An 11,722-nucleotide genomic window follows, 5' to 3' on the forward strand; every position below is an offset into this window, starting at 1 on the left:
ACAAACGCTCTTAAACGTGATCGTATTAAGCGGTTTCTACTGTATTCGTCCTTGTATAGCGTGTAGCCTTTTTTTTTAAACAGTCATTAAAAGTATAGTAAAAAATGCATGGAAATTTTATTGTGACCTTACGTTAACAATGTCGCGTACCTAATTTATCCAATATGTTCATAGCTATGATTTTTTGTAACAAATAAGGTAGGTACCTAGTTGCCTTGTTGCCGTGTTTATGATGTTATTGACAATAACCTCTCTAGTTCTGGTCAATAATACAAGAACACAGAACAATTTCAAAAAATCTATATTATTCAAGTTTTTTTCTCTGTTCTTGTTAATTTAAAAGAGAGTTTCCGCAGAACATGTGGCTTAAGATTACAGACAAGATAAAATTTAGTCTAAAATGTGTTTAAGTTCAATCACATAACAAATAGGGTTAGTAATTAACGTACAAAATAATATTACAAAAGTACCTATTCTATGTTCCAAAATTTTTTCCACTTCTACCTTTTAATCGTAAGACGTAAGAAATAACTATATCTACTATACCTACTGTATGGACCGTGCTTCAAGACATTATTTTAAAGCTATTCTAATTAATAAGTCGCAGTGTGAGTTATTAAAGTTATTCACGACAGTGGTCGTAAATTTTCTATCCTCTCCTTTTTTCACGCGATTGCGGCGAAGCTCAAAAGGAAGGTGTTTTTAACTAAAGGCTAAGAGTGAAAGTGTTAGGATAATTTTATAGAGAATATGCTTTTATTAGGATGATATTGCTATTAACAAGCTTATATAAATAGCTTTAACTTAATTATAAATGTATTAAAATAGGTAAAATTTAATATATATGGCAATAACAAAGTATAATTTATTTTAATTCTCCATAAAAATCAGATAACTCACAGGTCACATACATTTCACAATTAATTAAATAAGAATAAGTAGGTCATACTAAAAAAAAACAATTATATAAAAAAACACACACTTATAAATTAATTAGTTCAATAGTTTAAGATTAATTATATCAAAATAGTCTAAGTTGAGTTTTATCACAGACATACTTAGACAGACACTTATCGCATAGAACGCACAAAAATGATAACATCATTCACGACCATAAAAAACAAATGCGAAGAATAAATATAACAAAGTTAAAAAAAAACACTTATTTTCTCGAAAAGTTGAGCGACACTAAAAACTTTCATCATTCCACATTTCCACATTTTCCAGTTCTTTGCTACATTCTCATTGATGTCGCCTTAAAATAATTGAGAATTTTACAGACTAGCTAAATCTACTAAATCGTTCAGAAGGTGCGTCAGAGAATATACTTCTAACACGCGGAACTGTTATCACGCTAGGAGTTTCAAGCGCGTCTATGTCAAGTGGAGGCGTCTCACTTATACCTCGGTTCTTTCCTAAGTAATAGGATCCGACGCCAATCGAGCCTACTACAACGAAAGCTCCCACTGATACAAGCGTGATAGTAAAAGCATTCCAGAAACCTGGGTCATCAGAACTTTCATCAATTACTTCTTCGGTATCTGGATCATCAGTGCTTACATCTGGGTCTTCAGTTCCAGGTTTATCAGTTCCAGGCTCTGCAGTTCCTGGTTCTTCGGTTCCAGGTTCTTCAGTTCCAGGCTCTACATTTCCAGGATCTTCAGTTCCAGGTTCTTCAGTTCCAGGCCCTTCAGTTCCAGGCTCTTCAGTTCCAGGCTCTTCAGTTCCAGGCTCTTCAGTACCAGGCCCTTCAGTTCCAGGTTCTTCAGTTCCAGGCTCTTCAGTGCCAGGCTCTTCAGTTCCAGGCTCTTCAGTGCCAGGTTCTTCAGTTCCAGGCTCTTCAGTTCCAGGCTCTTCAGTCTCAGGTGGGCCAGTTTCCCAGCCACCAGAGCCATCTATATCATCTTCATCTTCCTCGTTTCCGCCACTACCTTCTACTTCAAAAAATTCCAATTCTAAAGGCTCAATTAGCATAGCGTGTCCCGCTTCACTTGTTGATTCTGGCGCTGGTGCCGGTGCGGCAGACCCGGTTTTTTTTTGAGCTTCGACATATCCAGCGTCATAATAAATTGTTGAATTGTCAGGTATGTAGCGCAGAGAATCGATAATGATTAATTCACTACTAAGGCTTTGTCCTGATATTTGAATCTGCGAAGCAAGGATGTACGGTTTGAATAGTGTTAATGTTACGAGATAAAAAAAGAGAAGTCTTTAAAAATTATCACCAAAGAAAGTACATTAAAATATTTAAAATTTACTAGGTAGATAGCTAATTTTCACTAGGAAACTAAAAAATGATTTGAGTAAAATATTAACATAAAATGTTATGTGGTACTTACGAATCCGACAGTGTGTTTTTTAATTGACAAAGAAATCACAGTCCATCCTGTCATGTAATTTTTGTTCGGTCTTTGATATCTGACTGCCTCCATGGCATTATCTTCTTTATCAAACACGACTACTGTAATTCCACTGTATTTAGAGATAGTCCGAACGTTCACTGTCAACTCCAAAGTGCCATTTAACAATACTATAGGAAACGACGATGTGCAGCTGTTTGCCGAAGCTTTAATAGCTTTAGAACTTAATTGGTACGGTGGAATCACGTCCAGATAATCATAACTCACTAATTCCCACCGAGTTGTATTGCTACATTTTCTTTCGCTAAAACTATTCGTATAACTACTATCAAAATAATACGACACCCCTAGCAGATCTTGAGTTATAACTGCTGTAAAAGCAGTAATAAAAAATACTAGAAATAACATCTCATGGTGTCCTAAGTAACCTTCTTTATAACATGGAAGCACGAAGAACACTGAAATGTGCTTTTAAAGCTGAGTGCCATTATCTCGAGTTTGCGATTAAATGAAATGATAACTCGTTCGTTCATTTTAAGTCAGCATTTAATCATTATACACACAGTACACGTAATGCATTGCTATCAAAGTTTTATTTGTGATGCTAATACCCAATACGGGAGCGCCAAAGTTCCGCATACTCGTAATTTTTGTCAAAATCATCGTTTGTCATAATTTTTTTCCCACTGAAACCTTAAAATTTTCTGAACATTTTAAACCGTGATCCTATAGAAAACTATAGGTTAGGTTAGGTTTGTTTTATAACAATTCTGAACAACCGTTGGATTCATAGAAAAAAGAGTCACTTATGTCAAACGATCATTCTGACAAACATTACATTCGGACTTTCAATAAGTATGCGAGTCGATATGGACCCTATTAATACACATTTGTAAGTAATAATACATGAGTTTTAGATTCAAGATAGACAAGGAATTCGTCAAGTTCTTTGATATCTGACTGCCTCTATGGCACTATCTTCTTCATCAAATACGACTACTGTAATTCCACTGTATTTAGAGATAGTCCGAACGTTATATACTAAGTAGGTACTCAATAGTACATTACTGTAGAGGCCGGCAACCCCAGGTTGCGGCCGAGGCTTGTATAGTGCTTTGCTCAAACATTACATGAAATAAAATAAAAATAAATAAAAAATGAATCTCGCGGGATGCTTGTCTGGTGGCCCTGTTGTGTGGCTGCTGGCGGGCGGCGGGCGGCTGCGGGTGGTGGTGCTGGACGTGGGCCGCGTGCGTATCCCAGAGCGGGCGTTGAAACAAAAGACGGTCGCATTGCCGGCCAGCGGCCTGCAAGGTTGTATGATATCTCTTTGCAAGCCGCTAGAGTGAGTGAGTGGAGTATGATCTATGTTTTAATTATTTGCTTATATTACAGGCCACACCCGGTATACGAATTTTGCAAGTTAAATAAAAGCTTGAAAAATACCCTTTTTGCTTTAAGCTCTAGGATAAACTCAGCCATCAGGCATGGAAAAAGTACCTACAATCCTGTCTCTATATCTTTATCGTCTTTACAGATCTAGCATGAAATTCTATACATAATAGCATACGATTACAGATCAGAATACGAAAACATCAGGTTTTAATACATATAATAAAGTAGGTAATACTTTAGTATGAAATTCAAATAATCAAATCATGATCAAACTGAGTATATATTGTCATTTCTTCCTCCGTAAGAGCTTCCCGCAACGGATTCAGAATATACGCCCTTAACTCTAGGTACAAGATAAGGTTTAGGAATAGTATTTACATCTTCGTATATAATTTCTGGCTCTTTTTTAGCACCCTTCCTCTTACCCAGCGCATAGCAACCCCAACCTAACAAAGCTACAATCAGAACTGGTATTATGACTGCGAGTGAAATCGTCAGCGGTGTCCAAAAATCATCAAAATCGATGAATCTTATCGTTCTATCTTCAGAGATGACACCATCATTTATATCTACTTCGTTGGCGAAAAAATCAGTAGCAACTTTTGGATTTGCCAAGTTTGTTAAAACTGAATGTATTTGGAGAACGTAGATATCTGGAGCATTATAGTTAGACGTTAGTTTTGAAATTTTATCGAGTGGCGGTAGTGGTAGGTAGTCCTTAGCAGATGGTGATTTATAACAGACTGATCCCAACAGAATAACAGAGTCCGAAGATGCTTGTCCCATTATCATGACCTAAAATAAGATAAAAAAATTGTAAACATTCATGTGTATTCTCAAAAATATGGTTGAGGGATCTTGCCAAGCAGAGTATTATTTCAAGTTAAGAGAAGTATAAAATATAAATTTGAAAGCAACAATGTGTTCTACTTGTAGATGTGATGTGACTCATATGAATTGAATGTTTTAAATAAATCTATCCGCAACATAAGTATTGCTTTATCTGATAAAGCTATTTTGAAGTAAAGGAACTTGACACTAAAGATAGAAGACGTCATTTGTTCGTGTTGCAGTAGAAAATTGATTTTCACCCTCCGGTAAAATTATCACTACGTACTTAAATAATTGTTATAATTTAAGTTTGTTTGAATAGTTTGCTCTAGAGCATTTTTTCGTCTAGGAAATAATTACAATTATGGACGTGTGTCGGATAATATAACTCTACCTTGAAAGTCATGGGTACCTACGAGTACTTCGTAACAAGTAACACGTGTTGTTTATAAAATCATAACTTGCAATGTGCTCTACAAATAAGTGAATATTAGCTGTTAGAGTCCCAAAAAAAAAAACTACTGAAAATACTCACATAACCCTCAAAGTTTCCAGCACCATCAAGTATTATTTTCAAGTTATTCCATCCATCCTCAAAATCACTGTGAAAGAGAGTAGCATTTCCCACTAAATTATTTTCCACTGCTTCATAAATGGTAACGGACACAAAATCATTATTTTGTATTGATTTTGCGTAAACATTTACTTCGACGAGCCCTTGACTGGATAAAGGTACCGCACGTGACGTTATGCAGCTTGATAATGTACCAGGGGTCAAGAAATTAGAGACGTCGTTGTTGTTATCCAAGCCAGCAGGAGCATGGCCGACGGTCCAGGTTTCTTCCGTATTGCACTGGTGACTATCACCCTCAAACAATGTGTTCAAATCCTCTCTACCACAATTGCTACTCCACACTACATGTAACGTAACTATAAGCAAAGCTATAGATTTATATCCCATTACAGTTTTTTTTCGCAACACAACAATCGCTAATTCCGAAACAAATGATTAAGTACGTTTTCTAGGTTAATTTGGTATGTCAGCCAGTTTTATCGTTGATAAGATTATGTTCCTTTGCGTTAATGGAATATCGATTAGATACAATTTATACGTGATGAATAAATATTATTATCTATATCACCCTATACTTATGGTTTATTGATATTCGCTGTCATCCTTAACTCAATTGATGCTGAAAAAGTAGAAAGAAATGTGGGTGAAGCGATATCCAATTTTATGTAGGTGTTGAATTTCCTGAAAGTGAAACATAAATAAACCCACTTACTCAAGTTTAGTTGTCGATTCAGCAGTTTTAAAAGGTTACAAGAAAGGGGGTATTATTTTTACGTAAGAAACTACTGAATTTATTTAAGAAAAGTGTAAACGGAAGCAATGCGGTCAACGCAGTCGAAAAAGAACACTAAGTATTTCGTTTAGTTAAGTTTTATACAAAAACAATTTAGATAATGGTTTAAATTTTATTAAGGGCCAACATAAATTACACATGTACGATTTATTTTAACACTAAGTAGGTATTTAATTTTCTACTGCAAAGGAAAATTAAATACCTACTATATCAACATATCAATAGATTTCTGTCCCTGGAAATGGTTTTGGAGCTTAAGAGATTTTGCCAAGAGAACTATAAATGTTAACGGATAGCTTATTTATTTTAGGGGGAAACATGTACCTACTTAGGTAAAACACCTATTTATCGAAATTGATGTTTCATGGTTCATTCAGGTTCATTTGGGCTCAAAGAATGCCTTCTGGTTACCTAATTCTGTTACACTTGGCATTATAATTATAAGATTATCTTTTTCCAAGCTTAACAATTATCAATGGATTTCTTACTATTTATAGATTTTATACAACAAAAAATTTACCTTCTCTTTTAAGCTTAATCTATCACTTTATGTAAAAAAATATCTCACCAAATTGCCTTAAAACGGAAATTCTTTACTACTCCGATTAATAGAGCAGTAGATAAAGTAATTATTTTTCACCTCAGCACCTCAAACAGGCAGGTTTTGCTATGAGAAATCAGTGAGCAAAATCGCATTTTGCTCACTCCGTGAGACAAAGTAACTTTTTAATTATTTTTTTTTAAATGCTGGGTACAGTGTTGGGTCTACTCACTAAATTCCAAATATTTGAACTTTACTTTGATCTGTCATTTCACTTCAACACGAAAAAAGCGAGAGATAGGATCAAATGTGTTGATTACAATCTTAAATTAAATTTTTGGTACTTTTTAAAAATATAAATTACATGACAACGAAATATTTCCAAAATGTAAATTTTCCCGATCTTTTAATAAAGTATGCAACCTCGTTGCACGAAAGCCGCTTCTCTTGTTTTTTTTTTATAAAAGAATTCCGTATACTGCCTCTACAGTTGGAATAAATATTTGTTAAATTGTATGAATTTTTAACAAAACTATTTATGTTTATGTAATATAAATCTTAGTAAAATTCATATTTAAAGGTTTAATAGCATTTATAATAAATTATACGTTTATTGTCCAACCTTTTTAATGACCCCAAGATGACGCTTTTTGCAGTATTAAAAAAAAAGTGTGACATTAGTACAAGATCGAATTACAATGCATGTTATGAGTATGAGATTTGTATTGTATCTACTGGACACTTTGTTATGGTTTTAAATGTGATTATTATGTTTGTTTCTTAATAATCGGATTCTATTTAAAAAAAATGTGTTTGTTTTGTAAACAGGTAGGTATATGTAGTTTTATTCTTATGTTACATTTAAATTATGTTCTTGCTGCTGAGGTGAAAAATTGTATGTGTCACACGAGAACAAAGTTTTTTTGCATCTCGTGTATAATTATGAATCCCTTGCTGTTCTCAGGATTCTAACCTAGAATCACTCGCTGACGCTCGTGATTCAATTATAGAATCCTTCGCTTACTCGGGATTCAAAATCAACACTCGCAACAAAAAACAACTTTGCTCTCTTGTTGCACAAATAACTATTACACAACAATCAGCAGTATGTGGACAAACGCCTGTTCCAATTCTAACAGCAATAATTACGCCAATTGGTGTTTTGCTTTACACGCTAACTTTGAATGCCGTAAAACTTCTTGTAACTCAATTATAAACGCTTCTACGAAGGAAGAAAATAAATTTAAGGCGTTAATTTATTGAGTAAAGACTGTCCACGATAAAATCGGGGCATGTATGATCTGATGTATCATTGTAATAAATGCAAATTTTCAAGCAGCACTGTTTTGTACTAGTCTGATACTACATAATAACACCGGCCAAGAGCGTGTCGGACATACCCGAAATAGGGTTCCGTAGACATTACAAAAAAATAAGTAATATTTTTCTAAGGATTTCGTATTTTGTACGGAATATTCCAAGTTTAGGTATATTTTATACCTTAGCACAGAATATATAATAGTACTGACGTACAGAATGGCCACGCTCCGCCCGCACCGGATCGAGTTACCCCACCCCTCAAGCGCAGATTGCAGGAAAACCGCAGGAAAGCAGTCGGGAGCGCAACGCGATGTACGAGTGTGTCGGTCGCACCGTCGGACGGCACTAAGTTCGGAGGCAATAATTACATATTACATACGATTTAACAATCGAATGATCAGAGACAAATCCCTTAAAAGGAAATATTTTAGTGTAAGTAATCTTTAATTAATAAGGTCTCAAATGATTAAAACAATAAACTTTAATTTATAAAACATTCATTTGTATTTATTTCCTAAAAACTCGAAAATCAATCATATTCTAATAATTTGTCGCTCGTACAAAGTCACATAATTTTCCGTGAAATTCGCGCGCCGGCAGTTCATTGCTCGGCTCGGTAACCGTGAGTCCGCGAGCAAGCGCCAACTTGTCAGTGGGCGCGCGAGAAATTGAGGTTCCTACCCTGCCTACTTCCTTTTGTAAATAAATAATGCTTTCTAAAAGTATCGCGATTAATACATGAAATAACTAATTAGGTACCGAATAATTCGTTCAAGTTTGTAGTCATATATTTATTGTAAGTAATTTTTTTTTTTTTTATTCGACTGGATGGCAAACGAGCAAGTGGGTCTCCTGATGGTAAGAGATCACCACCGCCCATAGACAACTGCAACACCAGGGTATTGCAGATGCGTTGCCAACCTAGAGGCCTAAGATGGAATACCTCAAGTGCCAGTTATTTCACCGTTAGTTTTTTTAATTTAAAATAATAATGCTTAAATACATAGACAGACACATTTATGTAGGTTTAAATAAAAATATATGATTAACGATTACATTTATTTACACATCTAAGCCATACCTACATACCCTATAGTACTAGGGTTTTGCGATAGTCAGCCCTGTGTGTCTTACGCACACATTGACGCGTGTACAGACGTCGTCGTGCCTATGTAGATTCAAGAACGCGTATTTTGTATGGCGTGGTCGCCCTGTGACCTTAGGCTGCTATTTACTCTTAAACTACTAATAATTGTCAAGAAAACTTAACCGTTATAGTTTTTCTTGTAAGTTTGATACACTTACTACCATCAACAATTTTTTAAATTTTTCACCCACCGGTTTAGATTTTAAAGGGGGGGGGGGGGACACTCGATTTTAATGAAAATTTGCACTTTCAAGTTGAATATTTTGCAATGAAATAGCTGAATCGAAAAATCGTTTTAGCAACCACCTAATGGTATCAAAAGCCCTATCCAAAGATACCCCAAACTACAAGGTTGGATTAGAAAAACAAAAATCACCCCCACTTTACCTCTATGGGAGATACTCTAAAATTATTTTTTTTGAATTTATTATTGTACCATTTTGTCGGCATAGTTTACATATATATTCGTGCATTGATAGTCCCTGAGCAAAGCCGCGGACGGACAGACAGACAGACATGGCGAAACTATAAGGGTTCCGTTTTTGCCATTTCGGCTACGGAACCCTAAAAATACAATCATAATTAAATATTAGAGCGTCTGTGAGTGTTAGTTTTATTTTTGTCACTGTGCCTAAATTGCGTTTTTTGATAATCTTCACTCGTTTCCAACTTCAATACCACAATTTTATTTTAACAAGCTGTTTTACACATCATCATCCTTTAAAAAAAAACATAATGTAACTGTTTTCTACTTGTGGGAGCTGGGAAAACTTTCTAATCTAAGCATCAATAGTAGATTGTACAACGAGAGCATAAAACGAGCCATTTTACCCGAGGCGTTCATATAGCCAGCCACCCGAGCCGGTACGGCGAGGGTGGATAGACACGTCGCGTCGAAGGGAAAATGGGTTTAATGCTCGAGTTTTACACTGCTTTTCACTTCGATTGAGAGGAAATTAAATAGTAACATTGGAAACAGTTGTTCACTTACTGGGTACCTATTATTTTTTATGCATTGCTATATCATCATCCCAGCCTATATACGTCCACCTGCTGGGCACAGGCCTCCTCTCAGAACAAGAGGGCTTGGGCGATAGTTCCCACGCGGGCCCAGTGCGGATTGGGGCAGTGATGCATTGCTATATACTTACAGCCTTATTCATAAAAAATCCTTAATTGAGGTTTGATCGGTCTGTTACTTAGCAGACTGATTAAGCTTGTTAGACAGTTGTCAAGAAGTATGATTCATAAACGCTTGCTAGCAGTCTGCTAGTTGTTGAGCTGCTGATAGACGCATTAGACGCGTTATGTTGGCTATCTTGACAAATCAAAGACAAAAAATGGCCTCAACGAGAATTAAAAAAAAAATTGACAGCAGTGACAGCAAATTAGCAGGAAAACGTAAATTTTTTACGAAGACACACGTGCTTAGTTTAGTTTCTTGCGATTTTTAAAATGAATGCTACCAAAAAAAGTAGTGATAATTGGACAGCTTAGGATAAAGTAAAAAAAGCAATTCATTTACCTTACCTAGCTTGCATTGTCCCGAAAAGAAAAAAATTGACGATACAACCCCAAGATCAACTTTAAAAAAAAGCGAGATGTTTGTTTTCCCGCCATTTCCGATCCGCATGTTTATGTTGTACCTAAGTGCAAAAAGCCGTCACTATGTTAATCATCCTAATTTTATTTTTTTCATATTTATTGATAGTACTTAAACGTATCATCTACCTAATTAAGAGGATTTTTAAATACAAATTCCTGAAAATAAATTTTCCTGTTTTTTTTTAATCCTTCACTAAAAATATCTTCGGTACCTATGGTTTTTTGCTCTTGTCAAAGTCAGCTGTTAAAATTTGTGGCGGCCATTTGTGACTTAGCAGGGAGATAAAGGAGGGTCTAACTGTCCTCTAACTTTAGCAGAGCCTTGATCGACTGATCAGCGCTAACAGACGTTTATGAATCATGTGTGTTGCATCGGGCCTTCAAGGAGCCTTCAAGGAGGCTCTAACCTTTTTATGAATAAGGCTGATAATTATAAATTGTTCGTTTTATTGATTTATTTTGATTGATTAGATTGATTTTGTTTTACATAAAATAAAGTTTATTAAAAAATATATAGAAACTTTTTTGTTTGTGGCTGGGCTGTTGACACCTGATTATCTTGGTTTTAGACGAAGATTTTATTTTATGCACTAGAGCATAAAAAGCAATTTTATGTCGCCTAGATCCAGCATAAATACAAACTTTACGAGCATGAGAACTGAAAAAGTAGTTTTTATATAGGAGGCATTTTTCTGTCAAAAAGGTAAATTCACCAAACCAAATCTGAAGTCAATTCGAGAAATGTTAGTTGTTGTGAAAAGACAATGTAATAAGCTATAAAGTGGATTGACCAATTTTAAAAAATAGTACATTGTTGTAGAGGCTGGAAAGTAAGCAATTGATGAAGGAGTTAGTTTGAAGGCAGACCCGAAGGGTAATTAAATTAAATAAAAAAAAAACAGTTAATGTTAATGCAAATGCAAGGATGATTATTTTTGGACGGAATGGTATTTTTGTATGAAACAAAAAAAATGTTACCACACAATACTTAAATAATTTATGTGTATAATTGATTCTTAGGTTATTAATTAAATACCCTGAAAATATCCGCACCTCATTTTCTAGCACCTTATATATTTCGGGATCTCGGAAACGGCTCCAACGGGTTTTCGGGGATGACAAATCGATCTAGCTTGGTCTTATCTCTTGGAAAAAG

At 35.1% G+C, this 11,722-nt stretch overlaps 2 protein-coding genes across 2 annotated transcripts; both read right to left on the reverse strand.

Moving 5' to 3' along the window:
- Positions 1-981: 981 nt before the first annotated feature.
- Positions 982-2,815, reverse strand: LOC141439721 (uncharacterized). Its single transcript, XM_074104088.1, has 2 exons — positions 2,340-2,815; positions 982-2,148 (listed from the first exon to the last, which is right to left on the reverse strand). Exons 1-2 carry the CDS (start codon positions 2,766-2,768, stop codon positions 1,282-1,284), a joined length of 1,296 nt encoding a protein of 431 aa, XP_073960189.1. The 5' UTR covers positions 2,769-2,815; the 3' UTR covers positions 982-1,281.
- Positions 2,816-4,016: 1,201 nt separating this feature from the next.
- Positions 4,017-5,624, reverse strand: LOC141439722 (uncharacterized). The gene is made up of 2 exons (XM_074104089.1): positions 5,122-5,624; positions 4,017-4,550 (listed from the first exon to the last, which is right to left on the reverse strand). Exons 1-2 carry the CDS (start codon positions 5,545-5,547, stop codon positions 4,023-4,025), a joined length of 954 nt encoding a protein of 317 aa, XP_073960190.1. The 5' UTR covers positions 5,548-5,624; the 3' UTR covers positions 4,017-4,022.
- Positions 5,625-11,722: the final 6,098 nt, after the last annotated feature.

Source organism: Choristoneura fumiferana, chromosome 21, assembly GCF_025370935.1.
Source record: "Choristoneura fumiferana chromosome 21, NRCan_CFum_1, whole genome shotgun sequence".
Classification (NCBI taxonomy): domain Eukaryota; kingdom Metazoa; phylum Arthropoda; class Insecta; order Lepidoptera; family Tortricidae; genus Choristoneura; species Choristoneura fumiferana.

Excerpts from the sequence above, each read along its gene's own strand:
- LOC141439722 (XM_074104089.1), bottom strand. The coding sequence starts at position 5,547 with ATGGGATATAAATCTATAGCTTTGCTTATAGTTACGTTACATGTAGTG. Across the intron at positions 4,551-5,121 it reads CTGGAAACTTTGAGGGTTAT|GTCATGATAATGGGACAAGC; the intron begins GTGAGTATTTTC and ends ATCTTATTTTAG.
- LOC141439721 (XM_074104088.1), bottom strand. The coding sequence starts at position 2,768 with ATGTTATTTCTAGTATTTTTTATTACTGCTTTTACAGCAGTTATAACT. Across the intron at positions 2,149-2,339 it reads AAAAACACACTGTCGGATTC|ATTCAAATATCAGGACAAAG; the intron begins GTAAGTACCACA and ends CTTGCTTCGCAG.